This window comes from Hippopotamus amphibius, chromosome 7 (assembly GCF_030028045.1).
Source record: "Hippopotamus amphibius kiboko isolate mHipAmp2 chromosome 7, mHipAmp2.hap2, whole genome shotgun sequence".
NCBI lineage: Eukaryota > Metazoa > Chordata > Mammalia > Artiodactyla > Hippopotamidae > Hippopotamus > Hippopotamus amphibius.
Window position 1 is genome coordinate 113,320,332 of NC_080192.1, and position 25,176 is coordinate 113,345,507.

The following is a 25,176-nucleotide window of genomic DNA, read 5'->3' on the forward strand; positions in this document are numbered from 1 at the left end:
CCTTTTTTCTCGTTTTCTCCGAATTTAGCTTGAAAGGTTAACTAAGTTTTTGATGTTGTCGCTTCAGTTTAATTGAAGGGCTAATTCAGACTCCCCCGACGTGTAAACAAGCATAATTTCTGCTTGTTTCGAAACCTCTAAAGTAGCTCAGAATGTTCTTGTGAGCATTAATATCATGTTCATTCCCGGTTGTGTGTTCCGTACTTCTTTACGTGGAGCTTTGTATCCATAAAAGGTCTTACGTGATAGTTCAGTTATGCCCCATCTTTATTGTGATTTGTTTCTACACACCCGAGAGAGTGGATTGTAGTTTCAGTTGGATGTTTATAGCCAGGCAATTTTATTTCAGAAAAGTAAGTGACTGAGAAGTGCAGTTACTTTTCTTTTGGTAACATCTTTTCATTCACTGACAGTTATTGTGAACAAGTGAAATAAAACTGTTAATCAGTCAAACAAATGTTGCTTAGTTTACTTGTTAGATATCTGTATATTTGAAAATTGTATGTTTTTATATAAGTCCTGTCGTAGCCAAATAATTTGATCTCCTAATTTTAGAATTATAGGCTATATTCACTTTAATGCTATTGTGTTAAAATGTTAACTATAGTAACCACCCACTTATAGATTAAAGATAGCTTTAAAATGAATCTTTTGCTCCCCTCAATCTAAATTATACCCCTGGTTTGTTTGGACTTTAACACGCATTTTGTGATTTATTTTGAAACTGGGATCATCTTTTGACAAACAAATTCAGAAGAGCTGTTTTTCGTTTTTATTGGCATGAAAATAATTTATTGACTTTAGAGAGCTAGTATGAAAAATAATTTTAAAAGGAAGCCCTTTCTGGTACCATCCATTTGGATTAAGTAGTAGTTTTCAAAACTGTCACTTTGTTTTTTAAAGATTAGAAGAGTGATAACATCTGCTTGCTTGGTTAGTGTGTGTGTCTCTGTAGAGTGCTGTAGGGGGTGAGTATTAAAAGAAGCAGAAATATGGGGTTTTGAGGCTTTGTTTTAAGGGCTTTTCCCCTTTTTGCCATTTCAGAATAACGTCATCTCATTTTTTTGCTGTTTTTTTCCTTCATAGATGCATTTAATATTTTCCTGAAAGCACAAAAGCAAAACATTGTGTTTGGCAATGAAACTTATGCCAGTCTTATAAAGTTACTTTTGATGAAGGATAATCCTACACAAGCAATGCACGTGAAAAATTTGTAAGTATTAGTTCACTTATTAAACCTCACACTTAGAAAAAATATCAACTATCACTAGGGTTTTTCTAATTTTTTCTTGTTTTTGGTTGGTTGGTTGGTTTTTTGGCTGCATGCAGGCTTTCTCTAGTTGCAGCGAGTGGGAGCTACTCTTCACTGTGGTGTGCGGGCTTCTCAGTATGATGGCTTCTTTTATTACAGAGCATGGGCTCTAGGACACATGGGCTTCAGTAGTTGCGGCACACGGGCTCAGTAGTTTTGGCTCATGGGCTGTAGAGCACAGGCTCAGTAGTTGTGGTGCATGGGCTTAGTTGCTCCATGGCATGTGGGATCTTCTCAAACCAGGGCTCAAACCCGTGTCCCCTGCATTGGCAGGTAGCAGTTGCTTAATCGTCTTCAACTACTCACAAAAATTATATGAAATGGTTTTCTAATTTTATGAGGGTCTTTAACCTGCAAAAAATATAACTTTTATTGGTCCTGCACACTGCAATATATTTTATTTTACCTTATGTAACCTCGCAATTCATGTATGCTATTCATATACAGAAAAGCAGTTTTTTATCATATTCTGCTTCTTGTTCAGCAGCTCGGTCTGTGTACTTTTTGTGGTGGAAGCAGCCTGATAGATAAAGACGCTAAGGGCTTTGAACTTAGGCAAGGGTTTGAATCTTACTTGAAAGCTGTTGAGAAAATTTCTTCCTATCTCTGAGCCTTAGCTTTCCTTCTGTATGATGAGTAGATGATACTAAATCTTACATTAATGATTTCTTCTAGGTATTGAAGGAGGAGATAGCGTGAAGTAGAGAAAATATATGGTACTCAAAAGTCTTAAATACCTTTTGTCTTTCTCCTTGTTTGTAAGTGGTGTTGGTGTTGGTGGCAGTAGTGGCTTTGTCTCTCTGGCTAGTTCCCTAGAGTAAGATATTTTGTTAATGAGAACAAGAATAAAGTTTTCTTCCCTGGTGTTGTGTTAGCTAACTGACTCTGTTGTCTTATCCCCAAGGAGTTACCTACAAAAGTTAAGTAGTTAATCAGAAAGGGCCTAGAAAGGAACAGATCAAGGTCACCTGCTTTGGAATGTAGACCTGGCCTGTTAATGAGTCAATAGCTTTATTTTCAGTGGCAAAAGTCAACCTTTTCCTAGTATATTGTAAGTTTTGAAATAATCTCTCCTGGCTAATTTTTGGCCTTCAAATTTTTTTCAATTAATTAGTTAATTAATTAATTTACTTGGGCTGTGTTGGGTCTTTGTTGCTACACAACCGGCTTTCTCTAGTTGTGGCAAGCGGGGGGCTACTCTTCGTTGCAGTGCACAGGTTTCTCATAGCAGTGGCTTCTGTTGTTGCGGAGCATGGGCTCTAGGTGTGAGGGCTTTAGTCGTTGAGCCTCGCAGGCTCTAGAGCAGAGGCTCAGTAGTTGTGGCGCACGGGCTTAGTTGCTCTGTGGCATGTGGGATCTTCCGCACTCAGGGATCTAACCCGTGTGCCCTGCATTGGCAGGTGGATTCTTAACTGCTCTGCCATGAGGGAAGCCCCCTGCCTTCAAAGTCTTTTAAGTCGCAGCAGTTCTGGAATATTAGAATCCTGAATAGAAAATGGGTGTTTACCATTCTTGGAATTTACTGAAAAACCTGGTGTTAATACTAGTAAAATTATGCACCATAGGGCCATGTTTGCTATTTATGTTTCAGGACATTTTGAAAAATATTTTGTGTATAACTATACTTGTCTGTGGAAATATGTCTGTATCTATATATATATATACACACACATGCACTATATATATATTCACATATATACATATAAGTACTATAAATATATATGGATACAAACACACCATATAGATCTATGATCTCGGATCATTTGTATGTCTTGATATAGGACAGTCACACTAAGGCTTTTAAGTTCTGGTTTTTAATGCATTGTGTCTCATTTGTGTGTGTACTCAGTTGCTAATTAAATTATCTATCTCTAGAATACCCAGTGCATCTTCAATTAGTGACTTGGAAAACTTGACATTGAACAGCATCCTGTAATCTATAACCATTGAAGACATCCAGGAGGTGCAGGTTTTTTCCTAAAGTTACTTTTCCAGAAAATTATTATCTAAACACTAGCCACAATTATCAGAGTTGTTATGAAGCAACAGTGATTTGGGAGGAAGGGGAGGCAGAAAAATGAGAGGAACATTTTCTGTTGCAAATTGGATATGATTAATTGAGAGATGGAAGCAAAGAAGGAGAACCTTTTTAAAAGTCTTTTAATCCTGAGGTTGGTCACAAAGACCTCTCAAATACTTCCCCAAAGTACAGATTATAATTCTTTCATTTTAATTGGGCTTGTTCTGGAATGGTGAGCCCCACATTCTGCGAGCATACACAGATTCCCCACCACCCACCCCAAAGGTTCTGACTCACCTGATCTGGTGTGGGGCTCAGGAATCTACATTTTACTAAACACCCCAGGTGATTCAAGAATCATGTCGTAAACATTTTGATCACATACCATTATCAGTGAGCTGTACTACTGTACGGTATGTAAGTATCTTATAGAACATACTCCAAAGAAATTTTTCGGAGGATAACATTTAAAAATAGAAGCTTAAACATGTTCTTGCCTCACCCTGAAGACCTCTGATCTAGAGTAGTTTTTCAAATTGTATTTGTAACCAGTTAGTGGATTGTGGACTCTATTTAGTGGGACAGAATCAACATCTTTTTTAGTGAAATAGAATAGAAAATATCAAAGCACCTCTATGTAGTAAAGATATCCTGGGAATGTTTGCTTTCAGTTATATGTGCATGTGTATATCAGTGCACTGGTATGTAGTGTAAAACATCATTTCTCACTGTGTCTTACTGAGAATCTTGATCACACAAATGTGAAAGCTGTTGACCTAGAAGATGGTTATAAGCACAGCCCTCTAATTTACACTTGTGTCCACAACCTGTAAAATGTAGGTTTATCTTCTTTCCTTCCCTCCCTCTGTAGATGTTCATGAAACCTATCTGTACTCCTGGGTCACTTTTGTCATCGCTGTGTTACCCTTTCGAGAGTGTTTTGTAGCTGCCTTCCGCATGTGGTTGTGTGGGCGCAAAGAGAATCCTAGATGCCAAGCTTTAGAATGCCCAGAGACACTTAATCGGGGGATCCATGCACATCCTTTTCCTTGAAGGAATAAAATATTATATCTAACTATGAAGAATCATATCTTGGATTAGATCTACATTGGTTACTTTTGAAAATAACTCCAGACTCGGAATTCAGAAGCAGAAGTTCGAGTTCCAGTTCTCTGTTATCGGAGGAATGTCATGTAACTTGTCTGGATTTGTTTCCTGGTTCATTGCGAACATTCCACTAGGTCATCTTTTCCCCTTCTGGCTCTGCATCAATGATCAGAATGAAAAAGAATTGTTGCTTTTTTTTTTAAGAGGCATCTTTATTGTAATATGGTGTGACCAGATGAGCCACTGTAGCAAGTGGAGGTACCCCCAGTATTATTCTGGCACTGTTACTCTCATATTACTCCATAAATAGCAGTCTGTTACAGTTACCTACATGATGCCACTTGTCTGATTTTTTTTTTTTTTTTTGCCACTTGTTCAATCTTAACAACTGTTTGCCCTGTGAACTAATGCAGTCTTTGTTTTTGCTGTAGCTTTGCTGTCTCTAATGTGTTGTAGATTCATTTGACTACTAATGAGGTTTCTTCAGCTTTATTGAGGTTATTTAACCTTCCAACAAGTAATGGGACCTCAAAAGTAACATAACAGATGCTTTTAAAATTTTTGAAAGAAAGAGCGAATGACTTCCTTTCATTTTTAGTTAGAATTACACCATTTCCTCATGTTTCAAAATTAAAATTTAGGCACAGTGAATTCTTTCAGGGAAGGGGAACTGCTTATTCATAGAGCAATAAGGGCTATAAATTATTATTTTAAATCTTTCTCAACACTGACCTGTATTCTTAGGAAATTTGAGAATCGTGGTGATAGCTCTGCTTTATCTTTTGAGACTAGCACTTCATTTTCTCTTATTCCTACTAGCTTCTTATTTTATTCTGTCTAAAAATAATGCTAAATTAATCACTGATGATTTTTACTGGATTGGCCAGTTTTTGTTATCCAGAGTAAGATAAATTCTAATCACGGCCTAATGTTCTGTGTGCATGTTATATAAGTATAATCCATAGACTAGTCATTGCTCTGAAATCTCTAATATGAAACTTTCCCTGTAATACTATCTTCTTTGGTTAAGACAGATTAATTTTTGCAGTTGATTGTAAGTTAAAAGATTGATACCCTTTTTCTCTGTAATTTTTTTCCTTTATTTTGGCAGTTCTAAAAATGAAAATAAAACGTCTAGAATTCTGTGCTGTTTAATCCTGTAGCCACTAGCCATAAGTGCCCACTTAAATTTAAATTATTAAAATTAAGTATAATTAAGGTTTCCATTCCTCCATCACAGTAGCCAAGTAGCCACATGTAGCTAGTGGCTACCCTATTGGACAGCACGGATAAAGAATATTCTCATCGTCACAGGAAGTTTGATTTGACATCTTTGCACTGGATTTTTTTTCCAAAAGGAAAGATCAAAATTATGAGTGAGAAGTAAGCTTCTCTCATTTTACCGTGTGAGTGAGTCCACCACAAAATCACCAGTACCTTTTGTAGTTTTTCTACCTTTGCCAGTTTGGAATATATTTTGGTTGAGATTGGTCGGTTTCTACATATGTAAAACATGTATATGTTAAGCATATACTAGAGCTAAGGGAGAGTTTCCTTCCTGTCTATCCCCACTTTCAAATTTATGTTGAATACCTACCTTCTTGAGATAGGAAGAGATTATTAAAAGAAAAATGTTCAGTGTTTTGAGATTTTCAAAAGGTTTGACATCAAGTGTGATGTCAGAAGTTTTGTTACCTTATGGTTTTAATGAATTTTAGGTAATATTTTCAAGTAAGTATGGTATGATACATGTAATAATGTTGGCATAAGAAGTGAGCTTAATTTTAATAGCGTCTCCTTGTTTACTGAATCATGCTAAAGAATGAGAAAGTAAATCCTTTATTTTCCACAGTTTGTAGTCTCACGCACGAGTTGTTGACTTAAGAGCTTTGACAGATGGGACAAAGGAAAAAAGTCAAACTGAGCAGTGGGTGCTTTAGTGGGATTAAGAGGATCGTTCGGGGGATAAGAAAATCCCGTGCCCAGGGGCTGCAGGGGGGGAGCCTCAGAGGCTGAAAGTGACGGAGAGAATGGGCACATGGCAGTGTCTTTGGAGGATTTTCTTGGGATTGACGAGAATAATTTAGCAGTGACCCTGCTTTTCTCACAATCTGCTCAGCTTAGATGTTCATGTCGGCAGGCCGAAGTTGTTGGCAGCAAGATGGTCACTGAGCTTGATAAGGCAAATGGCAGCAATTGCACTTGCTGCTTTTGACCTGTGGAGATTTCCTAATCGGGAGATGAACTCTAGGGTGTTAAGGATGCTGAAATTTCATCACAGGAGATATGCAAACAATGTAGCAAATGGAAATCATCTCTGGCTAGGGTTTTTCTTCTTTTTTTTTTTTTTTTAAATAAATCATGTAGGTTTTAGTCATAAGCAAAGCGAGTTTTTGCTCTTGAGTTTTAAAAAAGTTGGGGGGTTTGAAATTTAAGGCTGGGACAAGATTGCGTGAAATTTTACATTTTAATGTAACAATAGTTTTAGTTCTGCCGTATGTTCACCTTTAAAAACTGCATGTATCTAGATGACAGAAATTTGAAAATTAATCAACCAAATGATATGGTGTTAGTAATATGCTTTAGTTTATATTTAAAATATAAAGTGCTGAAAATAAATGCTCATTTTTGTTGCCGAAAGAATAGTTTTACATTTTATAATTATGGTGAGTGTAGAAAAAAGAGGAAAAAGTATCCAGCTTAGGATACAGTAGAACAATGCAGGGCATGCAGTTATTTTAGTCATCTAATATGTCAGCATTCAAGAATCTGAACCGATTGTTTAAAAAAAATCCTGTACTTTGTTTCTTTTGTTGCTCATTTCCAACTTTGTCATCTGTCAGAATGCAAAAAAAAATTATCCTTCTATAACCATTGACAGGATAACACAAAAGCTGTCTCCAGGTCGATATTTTGCAGCAATATTTTTAACATACGAACAGTAGTTTTTATAATTTCACCTTGGTGCTCAACCATTTATTATCGTATCAGAAGCATGTCAGTAATTCCTTTCTAAATGTCTGCTTCTTTTAGCGCTGAGACCCACATCAAGGGCTTCACACTGAACGATGCTGCCAACAGCCTCCTCATCATAACGCAAGTTAGGCGGGATTATTTGAAAGGTATGTCACAATGCTTGACCTTTACGTCACATTAATGCCTCTGCAGATTTTTCTTGTAACGCCCTTCGAATACTTGGATAAAGGAGTCCATTTAGCAAATTACCTGCTTATCAAGAGCCTTTTGTGGTAGCTGAGAGACGTAAATTACTGTACATGCATTTATAATACAGCTTGAATATGAATGTACTTGTCATTTGACCACTTAGTCCAGTTTCCATTCCATTTAACACAAGATGGGTTTTCTTAAGATGAATCACAGCTCTTCAGACATGCAAAATTTGTGTTCCAGAATGAGAGAAAGTACAGGCTTTCAAGTGCGTTAAAATTCACAGCACAAGTCATTTTGCTTTGGAAATTAACATACTTTAGAGCATCTGAAACAATTCCCAGCAGTTGTTTCTTGCATATTGTGTTGGTTGTGTGTGAGATAGCAAATGAGTTAAATTGAGTGTTAAATGTGTGGGATTGTGCACCAAATGATTATAATATTGATTTTTAAAACTTAATCTAATACTTTTTTAATAGTTCATAATACCAACAGCAGTAAGATATGGTGTTTGTTGTGGAATTTGGAGTTTGGAGTTTTTAAATTAATATTACAAGGATAACACCAGAAGAATGTGGAGATGACTTTGGGGAGGATTTGGGATGAGGCCATTTGTTTGGTTTATGGGTTTGCAGGGGGATGGATTTGGATCAGATGGTCTTATGAATAGCTTCCAAGGGGGAAAATGATGGATCTCTTAAATTTAGAATAAGCATCTTTTCACATTTAATTTTACATTTGAATTTTAGTTGATACAATAACACCATGGTTTTGCCCATACAAAACCCACTTAGGAACTCTTTAAGGAAGGTTGAAAACAGCTCTTTAACTATTAAATATGTTACCTAGTTTCTTCCTCACTTGCATGCTTATAAAATAATTTCACATCTCTGAAAGTTACTATCTAATTGTGCAGCTTTAATGTTGCCTGTAATGCCTAGAGGTATTGGTCTTTGGATGTATTCCTAATTGGTTAGGACTGAGCATGTAAGTGACGATTTCTCCCTTTGCAGAATTGCTGCTTCAGTGTTCTGCAGGCAGGACCAGCCCGTCTAGACAGCCTTAAGTCATAATTGAGTGTTGTAGGGCTTGCTATTAAAACTTTAAAGCATTCATTTTATTTTCAATAGAAAAGGCTTTTTGGCAAGTTGATATTTAATGTAGAAATGATAAACAATTTTTTTCCTACTTTTTAAAATTTTATTTTATTTTATTTTTTGGCTGTGACACGCGGCATGTGGGATCTTAGTTCCCTGATCAGGAATTGAACCCCTGCCCCTTGCAGTGGAAGCGCAGAATCTTAACCACTGGACCACCAGGGAAGTTCCCGATAAACAGTTTTAAAACATTGAAAAATTAAACTTGCTCCCCATATAAACTCACTTTTGTAAATAGCTTATGTTTCTGTAGACATGGAGATTAGGATAAAACACTTTTTAAATTTCAAGCTAATTAATTTTTTTAAATTGTATCTTCTATTTTATTTTTATTTATTTATTTATTTATTTATGGCTGCGTTGGGTCTTCGTTGCTGTGGGCGGGCTTTCTTCAATTGCGGGGGGGGGGAGCTACTCTTTGTTGCAGAGCACGGGCTGTAGGCGTGCGGGCTTCAGTAATTGTTGTGTGTGGGCTTTAGAGCACAGGCTCAGTAGTTATGGCACATGGGCTTAGTTGCTCCACGGCGTTTGGAATCTTCCCAGACCAGGGCTCGGACCCATGTCCCTTGCATTGGCAGGCAGGTTCTTAACCTCTGCGCCACCAGGGAAGCCCCAAGCTAATTAATTGTTGAGCTGAATCTGATCAGTGTTTAACTTGACTGCTACCCTTCTTGTATGTTAGGTACCCTGTGAAAACAACAAGAAATTATGATATATTTCACATCTATTTTCAGCTATTTAGCTGGAGGTTGGTTGAAAGCAGAAGCTGTGAACTCACTTCTCGTGCCTCGCCATGGACTAACCTACTGTTGAAGTTGTCATTGTCAAGGACAGGAATGGTGTTGGCACTATCCACATCTCCTTATTTTGCTCTGTGGCTGACTAGAGCTCCCAATTAAAAAAAAAAATTTCAGGTTTCTTTTCTCAGTCCCATCTAAAGCAGAAAGAAAAATAAAACCAGTTCAATCTTAATCTAATTTTATAAGCTTATGGTGTTCTGGGATGTTAATAGCTGATACATCACACCTTTGCAGTATAATCAATATTACTAGTAAATTAGGTGACAGTGTGATAAGGACTCAGGGCGAGGGGTGTGGATGGATACCGCTTTTGGTTTCCAGTAAGTCATGAACTGTACAGAATATGGGAATGTGATTTCAGTTCCAAGGTCCCATGTTCCCTTTGGACAGACATAAAATGATCTCTTCTCCTCAATCCTCTACTCTTTCGTGCACACATGCACCCGTAGATGCAGGCTCCAGTGTGGTTAGCTTCCTGGATTGGTGTCTAACAGTATGACCTTGGGGAAATTATTTAAATTATCTGTGCCTCGGTTTCTCGCATGTAAATTTGGTACTTAGCTCAGAAGGGTAGTTGTGAGTGTGGCTGCTTAATCCTGTGTCTGGCATGTGGTAAGTGCTCAACAAATGTAGTCACAGCTCCGTCAATGCTAGTTAATATCATCATCACCATCGTCTTATTTTTTTTGTTATTTGAGCCACTGGTGGGAAGATCCTTCCTGGCTGACAGTATTCATGGCTAATAAGAATATTCCATATTATCTGTGTATGACCGTGAGTTAAGATTTTATCAAGCTTATTTTCTATAGATATATTATTAAAGTAGTATAAATTTTTTGTTTCCTATATGTTCGTGTGTATTTATAAAATTTTATTGAATATGCCTTTGAAACTACCTATTTACCCTTCTCCCCTTTGGAGAATCACTGGTTTAGAATGTAGATTTGGAGTAAAAATAAGTTTATTCAGTAGTAAATACTAAATTCGTGATGTCTTTTGCTGTATTACTTTTAATAAGAGTGTTTAATTATTACCCTTTCCACATTCTTCTGTTAAAATAGACTGTTCTTATTTAGAAAGCTCCTTTGAGAGTCTTAGTTTTGTGTATGTTACACTGCTTTAGTTGCTATAGAGCCATGAAGTTTTCTTTGGTAGCGGTGATTATTGTGCTAAGTATTACATTTTCCTTCCAGTCCACCACTTTAATATAATGATTTTGCTACACTGGCACTTAAGTCAGTAAATCAGAAGGATATTCCATATTTATCCATAATCAAATACTTATAAGTATGATACTTTTAAAATAATAAACCAAAACTCCTATGGAGATTCTCCCCGAGAATCTGATGAGCTTTATTTTCTCTGAAAAATCAGTGCAAGAAAGTATCTACAAGGTATTTACATTCATGTAAAATGAATTTGTTAGTGTGTAAGTTGAATGTTCTAGTTTGGCTGTTGTTCTCGTAGGATCAATCCTTTTTGGATTAGAAAGAGATATTGTTTTCAAGAAAGAATCTTTGGGATATTAGAAGATTTTGATAGTCATGAATCTTTTGAGTGTAATAAAATCTAGGAAAGTATGAATGTGGGTAGAAGTTACATGTTTTTGAAAGGCTTTAATTTTTAAAATCCTTCCTTATTTATATTTTTCTGAACTTGTCAACTTCCTTGAAATTAGTCACTAAATGTTTTTCCCTGAATGGAACCCACATTCTGTCACTAACATTTACATTTTCTTCATGACTTAAAGAAGAAATTTCTCTCTGGTCTCTGATATCTTATAGTCAAATAAATTGTTACATTTTTTTAGGTTTCTCATAAAGTATTAATATTTTCTGTAATATAGAATAAATTATTTATAGCTTTTTGTATATAGTCATTTGGTGCTTATTTAAAAGCTAGTTTTCAAAACGCATTAAAGTCAGTACGGTTCATACAAGAAAAACTCTGTCACCTGCTCTTCTTCTATTGTAGATGCTCTAACAACACTGAAAACAGCCTTGGATCTGGAGCAGATACCTTCTAGGGTAGCAGTGACCCGCCTTATTCAGGCATGTGCCTTGAAGGGTGATACAGAAAGCATACAAGACATTCAGAAGTTGGTAAATGGACTCGAAGATTCAATTGGACTTTCCCGTATGGTTTTCATCAATAACATTGCTTTGGCACAAATAAAGAAGTTAGTATTTTTGAGCTTTCTTTTCCTCCATTGGATATTGGAAGCAACATTATCTCAAATACCACCTTTAAAAACTAGGCTGTTAGAAACTGTATCAACTGCAGAGGAAATATTGATGCCAGTTGCTGATTATTCTGTAACTATCAGGGAGTAATTATATGTTACAAAATATGTTTTAGCTTTAAATTAAATCTTGAAGCAACATTTCTCAAATTTTTCAAATTCAGAAGACTTGCTTTGCGATTGGTGACTTTTCTCATTCATACATGCCAGACCCTTGTCGAAACACTTGGTTACAAAAGTGAAAAATAAGTTCATTTAAATGTCAGCAACACCTGAAGGTGACACTCTACCAGAACATGGTGAAACAGAGGGCCCAGCAAGCTTATTAAAAACAGGCATTTCCATTTTCCCCACCCTCCTACCTGTCCACCCCTGTCAACACATCCACACAAAGGGAGGTATTTAGAGGTGATTTTCTTTATCACCATTTCTAGATTCCTTGTTGAGAATCACTACTGTAGAAGTAAATAAGAACTTGACTTTTATTAACCTCACTAGCAAAGTTAAAGATTCATGAGGGTAATTATGAAATTGACATTCTTCATGCTTTTAGGGGAAAAATGTTTTTTAGCAGTTAATCTCACATACATTTAATGGGTTGTGACACTTAAGTGTCATGTTGGTTTTTACAGGATTTTTGTTTGTTCCCCTTTCTTTGGGCAGAGAAGATTTGTTTTTCCCCCTTTTAAAACTATTTCCCCAAATAGAACTTTAAACTTTCCCTTTAATAAAAAAATGTGATTATTTTAAGTTAGAAGATCCAGAAAATTATCCAAGAAAGATCTGGATTAATTTTTAAATGTTACCATATAAACAGAATTTTATATGATGTGGAGAATATGTTTTTATTCACTATTAAATACTTCTCTAAAACCCATAAAAAAAATTTATTGTGATTGGGTGTTAATTTTTAGAGATTTCTTGTTTTATGTAATAATTCCAATATAAAATTGATTATTTGGACTTGGAGTGCCATATCATAACTGTAAAGTATCAATTAAAGAATACCTTAAAAAGATAGTCATAAAGATAATTTTTTATCATAACTTGTTAAGTAAGGCCATGTAATTAATTTTTTTAAATATGAAGTGTTAAGATACTTTTTCTCTGAGAATTTTAGTATGAATTGAATATTTTTCAAATGTATATTACCTGACAAAAGCAATTGTTGTGACTGTGGGTTGAGAGACATGAAAATATACCTTTTGAAGACATCATCAGAATTTCTAAGAATCCTGAGATGTAATACATTATCTTTACTTCATGCAGTAGTGACCAGTTGTAGATTATAATGCCAACTTATAAAGCATTTAAACAAGTTTTCATTTTATATCCAAACAGCTGCAAAATCAAATCTTTGAGACACAATAATTTTTTACGTTGTCTTTAGTTCTTCTGTATATAGTTGTTTGATCTTGTCTCTAGAGCAGTGTTTTAAAATAGGCAGCTGCTTCAGTTATTGTAGCATCAAACACCCAGTGGTTGCTTTTGCCACCTAATATGATTGGGTTCAACTTGCATAGTGTTTTTTATCTGGTTAATGGTAAATATATTTCCTTTTCTTCCTAACGTGCTTGTATGTGTGAATCCCAAAGTACTCATACTGAAACTGCCTGCCATGTTAATACAAAAGCAGATATTTCTTTATAATTTATTTTACTTTCTTTTACAGCAATAATATAGATGTTGCGATAGAAAACATTGAAAATATGCTTACTTCAGAGAACCAAAGCATGGAACTACAGTACTTTGGCTTGGCATACTTATACCGAAAAGTCATAGAGGAACAGTTAGAACCAGCACTTGAGAAGAGTAAGTTAGCTGTTCTAGCCAAAAAACACAGAAGCACTTTTTCTCTCTAGTGAGTCTGGACTGACTTTCTTTGGTGGATGAGTTAATTATACCACTGTTTAAATGAAAGATTTTTCTTACCTGTCTGTCTTTTTTCAGTAAGCATCATGGCAGAGAGATTGGCCAATCAGTTTGCAATTTACAAACCTGTCACCGATCTTTTCCTTCAGCTTGTGGATTCAGGCAAGGTGAATGATGCCAGAGCTCTCCTACAGGTATTGACCCACCACACATGGAGCAGTGGGGATTATGGCTTGTGAGAAGTCAGTTGAGAAATTACTAGACTCAGGTGTGTGGCGGAATACCAGAAATGAAGTGTGGTGCTGCTAGCACATTTAAATTCTATGTAGATCAAGGTTACATGACAAGGACTGGATTGTAAGTAATAGGTTACTGGTTTTAAAGATGCCAAATTGGACTAAAATGTCTTTAGATTTAAGTGGGGGTGAGGGGAGACGTGTTTTGCCGAAATGATTTAAAGACAAATGTTTCTGTGCAGGTAGGTAATGCAAAACAATTCCTTTGATTTCCTACTTTAATTTCTCTAATGCTCTAAATACTGTGCATTGCCATGGCAACACAGTTTGCAAACAAAAAGTAGGAAATATTTGCTTTTCAAGTACAGCTTCTCTTGAATACTCAAACATTCTCAGTGCCTTATTCAAGATTTATTAAGAGTTGAATTTGCTTTCTATTCACTTGTGTGTCACAGACACATTAAATGACAAATGCAGGTCTCTGTGGCCCACACTCTCAGTTAAATTAGCAATCTTCAGGGAAGGAGACAACTGCATTCATGCCATTTTAACAGCACTAAATATACAGCCGCGCCAAGTGCCGACAGAACGGTGGGTGATCTGAGCTGCCACTGGTAATGTACACAAACAGGCACCGCCGGGAGCCCCTTCCCAGCAGGTGGCAGTCAAACAGTCACCGTGATCCCGCCAACGGCTGTGTTTGTGTAGACTTCCTGTGTCAAATTGAGGCCTGGGACCAATTTCTGATAGTAAATAGTATTATATTCACTTACGTTTTTGCAAGCTGCAACACATCTTAAGTAGCAGATAGGGGAGGTAAAACTGTACTCATTTTGTGTAGCTCTACTTTTGATCCTTGAAGCTCTTCTAGTTTGACAGTAGAATCCAAGGCCATTTTTAAAAGGGATTTCTGAGAAATTTCTCTGTGTTAACGTTTTGTAAAAAAGTGTAAGTTGGCACTTGCCTCTAAGGCATTTTTACTTTTGTTCCTGGGGAGAGAGAAATGCCAGTTAATTGAGAATTGTTTGGTTTGGTATGTTCACCTTTTTTTTTTTTTTCCCTTAAAATTTTTTTTTTTAAACAGAAAAGGTAGTTTATGATAGGGATTTCAGGAATCTTTTCATTGTTTTATCTTGTTGCCTTTAGTGTTAAAAGTTTTATCTTGAAAAGAATAAATTCTAATGCTTTATCTTTGTGTGTACATATCTAAGTGTACCTACTCAAGGTATACACGTGTCTAGCTATACATGTGATAGTATTCATTCAGCTTTAGCACATTATTGTGATAGCTTTTCAGTAAGTTGCACTTGGTATTTCATTTACCAGCTTGTTCTGAGCCATGATCATCAAGGCTCTTCTTAGAGAACATCCCAGGGTGGGAAACAGTGGGGACATGGCGCCTGCCCTCGGAGCTGCGTGTACCCACAGTAGCCTGTCCTAGGGCTCTTGATGACAGCTGAGTGTTGCTGCAACAGCACTGTCTTTTCGTTTTAATCCCTTCAATAGACCGAGGTTTCAGATGATAAACCCTTTACGCGTTCTTTACCTGCTTGTCAAACAGTAGAAGATTATTCTTGCTGTAGTGAAGAATACTTTATTCACAGATGTCGAAAGCATCAGTTTATAGTGTAAATGTTCTGTGTCCCCAAAAGTTCTTTTATACTAGTCATTTTAGTATTGACAATGTTTTAAAGCTTTAAAAGAGCAGTGTGATTTTAGAAACTTAAGAGAATGACATCTGTGATGAGTGTAAACTAAAATATTGTCTTACCGTATTTGATTTTACTATAACATGTAAGATGGGATAGACACTTGATTCATCTGGTCTGTCATATAAACTTTTTTTTTTTTTTGAGTTTAACTTTTGTTTCTTTCTCAAGCACTGGCTGTCTGTTGCAATGAAAGCCTTTTATAAAATACAGAGATTGAAATCAGTCCTTTTGTATGCATAAGTGTAGGTAATTATACTTTAAAGAGAACTTGCTTTGTACATTTTAATTTTTATAAAGAAACGAGCAGTTATCTCCCTGACACCTTATTAAATGTATAATTAACCTTATGATCCCTAGCTCACTTGTGAATGCTTGGCAGTATAATTGGAGAGGAATAGTATTTCTTTTTTCCCCTCTTTCTTTGCAGTCCTAAACCTTATTCTGTGGTTGTTGAAGCATTAGTTTAATTTTTCCCTTTTCTTTTTAAACAAACTTTATACTTGCAGTGCCAAGGACAGCATTCACAAAAGCTTGGCATAGCTTGCGCTTGTTTTCTTTTTTTCTTGCCTTAAAAAAAATGGTTGATTATTAGGCCTTCCTGTTGGTAATGATACATTATTACTGTATTATTGTGAACTTTCTTAATTGGAAATACTCACCTTGGTCTGCTTGTTTATCGAAAACCTTCACTTACCGAATAATGTTTCAATTTTTAGAGATGTGGTGCAATTGCTGAACAAATCCCAATTGTCTTGGTGTTCTGTATTAGGAATTCTCGGAGATCGGGAAAGGTACGGTGCTGTACTTGCTGACAAATCAATAATGCTGTTAGTCTTATACAGAGGTATTGAGAATCATATAAGAGCTTGTCAGTTCAGGACCTTTTCTAAAAATATTATAGATATTGAATATTTGCTGGCCTGCACGTGTTTGCTTTTTTAGATGTTGATGCAGTCCATTCTGGCTCCTTGATTGTATTGGAAATGCAAAACAAGTTCGTGCAGTGAATTCTCCATCCTTGTAGTTGTGCATTGAGCCCCAAGAAAGGGCCCTTAGAAATGTAGGAAACAAATCCCGTTGCTTGTGTCACTGGGTAAGTTTCACAGTGCAGAAGCACTGCCAAGGGAGATACCTCCTGCAGAGCCTCTCCTGTCAGGTGGCTCGGGTAGAAACCATGAGTTAGATGAACCCTTAAGCTTTAAAACTGGCATGGGCCACAAATTCATGTTCTCAGTTTGTACAGTTACCTTATTTACACTAAAAGGTATGTGTGAAACAGAACCAAGTCTTATTTTTGATGTTTAAAAAATAAATAAAAGCATATTTCAAAAAACAATTTTTGGCTCAGTTTTACCTGGTGAGTGGGCACCAGAAACCCTGTTCTTAGTTTATTTGAGCACATTATGAAGTTTTAAACTGAGCGCCAATTGTAATGTTTGTTTTATGTGAAACATTTCAGAAGATCTAGTTTTCCTTAATTTTCACGTACTTCCCACACACATACACACACTTTTTAAAAAAATTTACCTAATTGCACTTTTTATCTCTGACTCATGTATTTATTTACAACAAACATCATTTAGAAAATATTTAGTTGCCCTTTTTTTTCCTTTCAAAGAGTCTATATAAAATGGTGTAGTATTTGCCTGTAACGTACCGCACATCACCCCTATACTTGTGTACTTTAAATCATTTCTAGATTACTTATAATACCCAATACAGTGTAAATGCAATATAAATATTTGCTGGCACACAGCAAATTCAACATTTGTTTTTTTGGACTTACTGGATTTTTTTTTTTTTCCTGAATATTTTTGGTCCATGGTTGGTCAAATTCACAGATTCAGAACCCGCTGGATACAGAGGGCCGACTACTAAGATATACAAAAGGGAAAATAGTCCACTAAATTGAATAGGCAGTTCTGTTGTATTATTGTCAATTTTTTTTAATTTAATGTCCATATATCAGTGTTTTATTTCACTGTCTCTTTGAGTTGTGGTAATGTTACCTATATTTAATTTCCTAGGCACCAACTATGAAGTCTTTGTTAGAATTGATTCCTGAATTAATTGAAAAGGAAGAAGCATACACTTCCATCATGAAAAGCTATGGTAATAAGTTTAATCTGCCTGCATTATTTAAGTGATTTAAATATTTGTAGTATAGTCAACTAAGTCTTCAGCTCAAAGGCAGTAATCCTAAATATCAGATAATTCCTTATGGTACAGATGATTTATTTAGCCTTAGGATATGTTTTAAAACTGTATTTAAGAAAAATATGAAATTATTCATATAGTGTTAGCTTAAATTATCTCTGAACATCTTCTAAGGGGCTATGAATTGTTGAGTATGATCCCAGGTTCCTGAAAAAACTTGGAAGTCCACTTGGGTGTACATATGAGGAACCAAGGCAGTCTCTCCAAAGGTCTGCCGCCTGAAGTACAATGTAAAATGGGCACATATTTGAGACTACCATTTGACTTGCCTGTTTGCTCCTTCAGTGGCCTACCAACTCCTTTGAAATAATAAATACCTTAATTAAAAAGTGGGCCCCAAGGTTTTACCTTAAGTCAGAACTGAAATTCCAGTCTTTTAAGCACTTTCCTCCCTGATTGCCAGGCAATCACATATGAAAGGGAACCTGTCTAAGGTTTCCTTGGTAATCAAGATAAATTCCCGCATTTGTAAGTTACAATCACTTGTCCATCTGACACCCACTGATTTGCTTACTTGAGGCAATGGGTAAATAAAGAGTTGCTTTGTCGATTTTATTGTTGGCAGGACAGCAGACTCAGCAATCAGAATTCTCCATTTTTCTACCCTTATGAATGGAACATGATGATATATTTCAAAATAGTGCTATAATCATAAACTTCCTTAAAGTTTCATTTGAAGAATTGGCAGATATTAAGGAATAACTAAGATGAAGTAGTATGAAATGTAGCATAAAATTACTATTAAATTGTGTAATCCCACTTGGGAATTGGGAAGAAGATCAGGGAGATCAAGAAGTAGTGAAAAGGAGGGTAGAGTTTTCGGAGCAGCTTCCTAGAAGATGGCAGAGCTTGAGCTGAGCCCTTGACAGTGGCAGGAAAAGGCTTTGGTCTCTCAGGGACAGGAATAAAGGATTTACGCAGAGGAAATGGACTTTACCCAAACTGTGAAGATCTGTTCAACTCCAGTGAGAGGTGTTGTCATTCACCCGCATTCCCTTTAGGGAGATCCTTGGATTGATCCCTAAACATCTCACATCATCCTAGAGGCTTACCTTCGTGCTAGTAGAGTTGGGATTGGTTATTCAGCATCAGTGTAGGTTAGAGAGTTGTTAGGTGCTTAGATGTTAGAAATCTAGTGCAAAATTTCAGACTGGAATCACCAACAGTAATTCTTAGCAGAGCCTTTATAATCTCAACAGTGAACTTAAAATTACAGTTTTTCCAAATCAGCCACAGAGAGCCAGCTAAACTTAGCTCCTAGGCTACTTCATCATCCAATTAAGTGAAGTATTAGTGTAAGTTGTTATATAGATGTATATAGATTTTTTAATGTATATTAATAATGTGTATAAAAATTATTTTGGTCATTGTACCTAACTGTATTCCTCATTTGCTTATTTTAGGATAGGAGAATATATTGAAAGTCTTTTGGTGTTGCTTAGCTGCAGATCTTGATGTTGATGGAAGATATAGACTTCCACCTAATTTATTTTACACACCCCTCACCACAAAAGTCCCTGAATTAGCTTGATTTCAAAGTGAGGTTTTAAGCAGGGGAAGATTGAATGGTGTTTGCTTGCTCTATGACTGAAGATTTCAGATTGTGATCACTTTAACTAGCATGGGTCTTTTAAAATAGCTGTATTTGTCATTTTCCTTCTTTTTCATAATGGGTGATGCCGAATGAGAGGTGTGGGGAAGGAAGGGCAGAGCTTGTAGATTCTGAATGTGGTTTTTTGCTGAAGGTAGTTAAGTATTCGTTTGCTTTGGGATAAAGGGATCCAGGAGTCCCTGAATGTGTAAGTGTTTTGGGAAAAGAAGATAGGTTGGCTTTATCTATGATTAATATCTTTTTCTCTAGTCTTGGACAGTGATGTCGCATCTGCTAAAGCACTATATGAAAATTTGGCTGCGAAGGATGTAAAATTGAATGATCTGTTCCTAAAGCGTTATGCAGTTTTGCTGAAGAAGGCTGGAGAGTCTGTCCCTTTCACTGAACCCCCTGTGAGTATTTCTTAATTAAGAGGGGAAAAAAAATACCTCTACGGATTTGTGTATGCTTCATAATAATGTGTGAAAAATAAGTTGAGTACTTAATTACATGAGGATTAGATCTCTGTGAAGGATCCTCCAGAGAGGGCTTCAGGAACTGAACAGCCATGCCATGGGTTTGGCTGCAGGAGAACATAGTCCTCTGGGGCTGAGGTTTAAAATACAAGGTCAGTCTCAGACCTTCAACTATATTATCAACTATATTGTCAAATATCCTTGGGGCAGTTCTCTCTTCATTTCAACTTGAAATAGGATTTTATGGCCTGTATTTCAATAGCTAAGCATATTATGTCACTGTTAATTACTTGTTCATTTCCATTTTAAATAGTTGGTTTTTATTTCTTTAGGATATTTTTTAATGGAAGTGTAATTGACATAACATTATATTAGTTTCAGGTGATAACATAAGAATTCGATATTTGTATATATTGCAGAATGATCACCACAGTAAGCCCACTTAACATCTGTCACCATACAGTCACAAAAAAAATTTTTTTTCTTGTGATGAAAACTTTCAAGATCTGCTCTCCTAACTGCTTTCAAATATGCAATACAGTATTATTAACTATAGTCACCATGCTGTGCATTGTATCCCCATGACTTACCGATTTTATAACTGGAAATTTATGCATTTTGAACCCTTTACCCATTTTCCTCCTCCTCAACCTCCCCCACCCCTGCCCACTGACCAGCCTCAGGCAACCATTAATCTGTTCTCTGTATCCATGAACTCGGTTCTATTTGTGTTTTTCAGATTCCAGATATAAGTGATTATACAGTGTTTATCTTTTTCTATCTGACTTATTTCACTTAGCATAATACCCTCAAGGTCCATCCATGTTGCAAATGACAAGATTTCATTCTTTTTATAGCTGAATAATATATCTCTGTGTGTGTGTGTGACATTTTCTTTATCCTTCATCCATTGATGGACATTTAGGTTGTTTCCGTGTATAGGCTATTATAAATGCTGCGGTGAACATGGGGGAGCATATATCTTTTTTGAATTAGTGTTTTCATTTTCTTTGGATAAATACCCAAAAGTGGAACTGCTAGATCATATGTTAGTTTTATTTTTATTTTTTGAGGAACCTCCATACTGTTTTCCATAGTGGCACCAGCAGTGCACAAGGGCTCCTTTTTCTGCATATTTTCGCCAACACTTGTTATTTCTAGTCTTTTTGATAATAGACATTGTAACAGGTATGAAGTGATGCCTCATTGTATTTTTTATTTGCATTTCCCTGATTATTAGTGATGTTGAGCACCTTTTTGTGTACCTGTTGGCCATCTGTAGTTCTTTGGAAACATGTCTGTTCAGTTTTCCTATTGCTATTGAGTTATATAAATTCTTTGTATGTTTCGACTGTTAACCCCTTGTCAGTTATATATGTTTGCAAGTATTTTCTCTCATTCAGTAGGTTGCCTAGGAAATTTTGTTTTACTTGGCTTTAATAAGAGAAATCATGTGTGCAAAATTATTTTTTGTTGTTTCATTGAACTGAAAGTCACTAAAACATATTTGTTTCAAACCCCTCAACCTTCTATGCCCAGGTGTAAATACCTGCACGCCGTTGACCATACACACACACAGCAGAGGCTCCTGGTGCTTTAACTCTGAATTGGGGGCCCTTGAACTGGTGATTTCATAAAAAGAAACCTTCTCTTTCAGAGAAGAGTTCTGAAGCTTGAGGAGACAGCAGCTGCTGTAGACCCAGCAGTCTTTGCTACCAGTTTGCAGTACTTCATGATTTTTAAGTTTTGTACCATCACCTCTTGCTGTTAACTTTTATCTGTAACTTTCCTCCCTTTTTTTCTCCTCTACAGGAAAGCTTCGAATTTTATGCAAAGCAGCTAAAGGATTCCAAGGAAGACCCTTTGTGAAGCAAGGCAGCACTACTTTGTTTTGTGTGTATTTGTGATTCTGTGTCTAAAATGTTATTTTTTAAATGTATTTGAGAGGATAAAATAAACAAATGAAAGTTACTTTGTTTATGTACTTTTCTTTATTGGTAATATATGATAATGTTCAACATCTTATTGACAATACCTGTGTGTACTGAGTCACTAGACTTCTTTGAGTTTTGCCTATAATGTAAATCTGGCATTTTCCTTGAGGCTCCTGGTGTATGAAGCCATAGATTTTCAGGGTTCTCCCAATTGACTTTTCAGATCCCCTGCTCTATTTCATTTATTATTTTCATAAAAAGATTGTTCCTTTAGTTGACTTGCTTGTCAGTATTGTTTATCTGAAAAATTTTGGAGCCGGACAAAATGGTGTTTAATGGACTTTCTAATACTTACTATTCTATGAAATAACAATTCTTTACTAGTGTCAAGCCCGGTGTTTTCCAGTTTCGTAAAATGTTGGCGCCACAAGGCATCTCGGGAGTCATCAAATCCAACGCTCGTCATTTCCCAGTGAGAAGCTGAGACTCAAAGAGACCTGCTTGGTCAGGGTGCGCCCTCCATGCCCTCCCTTCTAACACTGGCTCCTGCAAACCTCTGTTCCCTGAAGTCTCCAAAATTGCACCTGAACATGAGTTGGATCATGAAGTAGAGCAGTGCATTTCCTTCGTCTTGGTTTCAGGGCTTCATCAGCACAAGCTACACCCTACACTACGTTCTTTATTTCTTTTTTGCTTGTTTGTTTGTTTTTTAAGTACTTTTATTGAGATACAGTTAACAGACAATAAACAGCATATATTTAGAGTGTACAATTTGGTATCCCAGTCTCCCAGTTCATCCCCCCCAACCCTCCCCGCTTTCCCCACTTGGTGTCCATATGTTTGTTCTCTGCATCTGTGTCTCTGTTTCTGCCTTGCATTTCCTCTTTCATAGTTGTTAGCATTTGCCTTATGTATCAAGGTGCTCCTATATTGGGTGCATATATATTTATAATTGTTATCTCCTCTTCTTGGATGGATCCCTTGATCTTTATGTAATGTCCTTTCTTGTCTCTTGTAACAGTTTTTATTTTAAAGTCTATTTTATCTGATATGACTATTGCTATTCCAGCTTTCTTTTGATTTTCATTTGCATGGAATCTTTTTCCATCCCCTCACTTTCCGTCTGTATGTGTCCCTAGGTCTGAAGTGGGTCTCTTGTAGATAACATATATATGGGTCTTGTTTTGGTATCCATTCAGCCAGTCTGTGTCTTCTGGTTGGTGCATTTAGTCCATTTACATTCAAGGTAATTATCGAGATGTATGTTCCTATTACCATTGTCTTAATTGTTTTGTTTTTGTTTTTGCAGGTCCTTTTCTCTTATGTTTCCCACTTAGAAAAGTTCCTTTAGCATTTGTTGTAGGGCTGGTTTGGTGGTGCTGAATTCTCTTAGCTGTTGCTTGTCTGTGAAGCTTTTGATTTCTCCATCAAATCTGAATGAGATCCTTGCTGGGTAGAGTATTCTTGGTTGTAGGTTCTTGCCTTTCATCACTTGAAATATATCATGCCACTCCCTTCTGGCTTGCAGAATTTCTGCTGAGAAATCAGCTGTTAACCTTATGGGGGTTCCCTTGTATGTTATTTGTCTTTTTTCCCTTGTTGCTTTTAATAACTTTTCTCTGTCTTTAATTTTTGTCAGTTTGACTACTATATGTCTTGGCGTGTTTCTCCTTGGGTTTACCCTGCCTGGGATTCTCTGCGCTTCCTGGACTTGGGTAGCTATTTCCTTTCCCATGTGAGGGAAGTTTTCAACTCTAATCTCTTCCAGTATTTTCTCGGGTCCTTTCTCTCTCTCTTCTCCTTCTGGGACCCCTATAATGCGAATGTTGGTGTGTTTAACATTGTCCCAGAGGTCTCTTAGGCTGTCTTCAGTTCTTTTCATTCTTTTTTCCTTATTCTTTTCTGCATCAGTGATTTTCACCATTCTGTCTTCCAGGTCACTTATTCGCCCTTCTGCCTCAGTTAATCTGCTATTGGTTCCTTCTAGTGTATTTTTCATTTCAGTTATTGTGTTGCATATCTCTGTTTGTTTGATCTTTAATTCTTCTAGGTCTTTGGTAAACTTTTCGATCTTTGCATCCAGTCTTTTTTCAAAGTCCTGGATCATCTTCCCCATCATTATTCTGAATTCTTTTTCTGGAAGGGTGCCTATTTCCTCTTCATTTAGTTGTTTTTTGGGGGGTTTTATCCTGTCCCTTCATCTTGTGCAAAGTCCTCTGCTTTTTCATTTTCTCTTTCTGTGGCTGTGGTTTTCAGTTCCACAAGATGAAATACTGCTGATACTGCTTGATACTGCTGTCTGCCCTCTTGTAGAGGAAGCTATCTCTACACTCGTTATTTCATACACATGTTCAATGAATATGTGAATAAGTATATGAAAGAGTGAAATCTTGGTTTGTATTCAGTTTTATTGCTGTTATCCTCAAATTGGCCTGCATGCCTGTTAAAATCTACACTGTAAGTAGTTGCTATGAAAGATTTTAAGATGGGTAGTCAAGACAGTTTACCATCTTAATATGTAATGTCGACATATTTTAAAATATTATTTTAAAAGTTGAAAATGCTTTATTTGAGAGTTATCCCATCTTTGGTGTATCCCTTGTTCATTTGAAATCGGTGATTAGCTGCTGTTTTGGTTTCAGTGAGGTTACTTGGTTCCCACCATTTACAGGAAGGGAAACCTTGCCTTGACAGGGAGTAAGCCAGCCTCATGCTGTTTCTGCTACTAACCTGTGTCTTGTGGGACCAACCAGCCTACATCGAAGAGCCTGCAGAAGGCATGAGAGGGAGGGTTGATGGAGGGAAGCCAAGAAATAAATGTCATCGTGGTATCAACTATGCTTCTCTTCACCTCTGTTTTGTAGAGTTAGACCTAAGGAATCAGCCTCAGCCAATGCCGAGTCCCAGCCTAGAGGACTTCGTAAAGCTTTCCTTTGTGCACTCCTTAGGTGTAGGACCTGTACATGTTGTTTTGATACTACCTGATTTGCCATGAGCCTCACTGCATTAGGGATTCCACTGAAGCAGGAGTTGTGGCAACCATAAATTAATTGAACTAAGTTTTATTGCTAGGCATTGAAATAGGTCTCTAAGGTGAGGAACAACCTTGGGGCATAAGCTGAACTTGCCAGTCATCTTGTTTGTACAGCTTGATTGTACTCAAGAGTACAGTCTCATTTGCATGAAGTGACCAAGCCAGCCTTGTATATGGACTCTGGTAAAATGTGGGTTTAGTGCAGAGGAAATAAGATACAAATCCCTCGATGAGCTTTCTACTGCTTAATAACATTGCTAGCAATCTGAATAGCAGGCTGGACCATTAAATATATTAC

General features: G+C 36.5%; 1 protein-coding gene across 2 annotated transcripts in view; it reads left to right on the forward strand.

Annotated features, from left to right (window-relative positions):
- Positions 1-22,141, forward strand: part of LRPPRC (leucine rich pentatricopeptide repeat containing) — a 99,276-nt gene extending 77,135 nt beyond the window's left edge. Inside the window, exons 30-38 of one of the 2 annotated variants that reach the window (XM_057741016.1) lie at positions 1,087-1,213; positions 7,473-7,561; positions 11,539-11,743; positions 13,479-13,618; positions 13,757-13,872; positions 16,343-16,417; positions 17,654-17,738; positions 19,705-19,847; positions 21,723-22,141. In XM_057741016.1, the coding sequence (XP_057596999.1) occupies positions 1,087-1,213; positions 7,473-7,561; positions 11,539-11,743; positions 13,479-13,618; positions 13,757-13,872; positions 16,343-16,417; positions 17,654-17,738; positions 19,705-19,847; positions 21,723-21,779 (1,037 nt within the window). In that variant the 3' untranslated portion in view covers positions 21,780-22,141. The remainder of the gene's footprint in view (positions 1-1,086; positions 1,214-7,472; positions 7,562-11,538; positions 11,744-13,478; positions 13,619-13,756; positions 13,873-16,342; positions 16,418-17,653; positions 17,739-19,704; positions 19,848-21,722) is intronic. The other variant, XM_057741017.1, reaches the window with a different exon arrangement.
- The last annotated feature ends 3,035 nt before the right edge of the window (positions 22,142-25,176 follow it).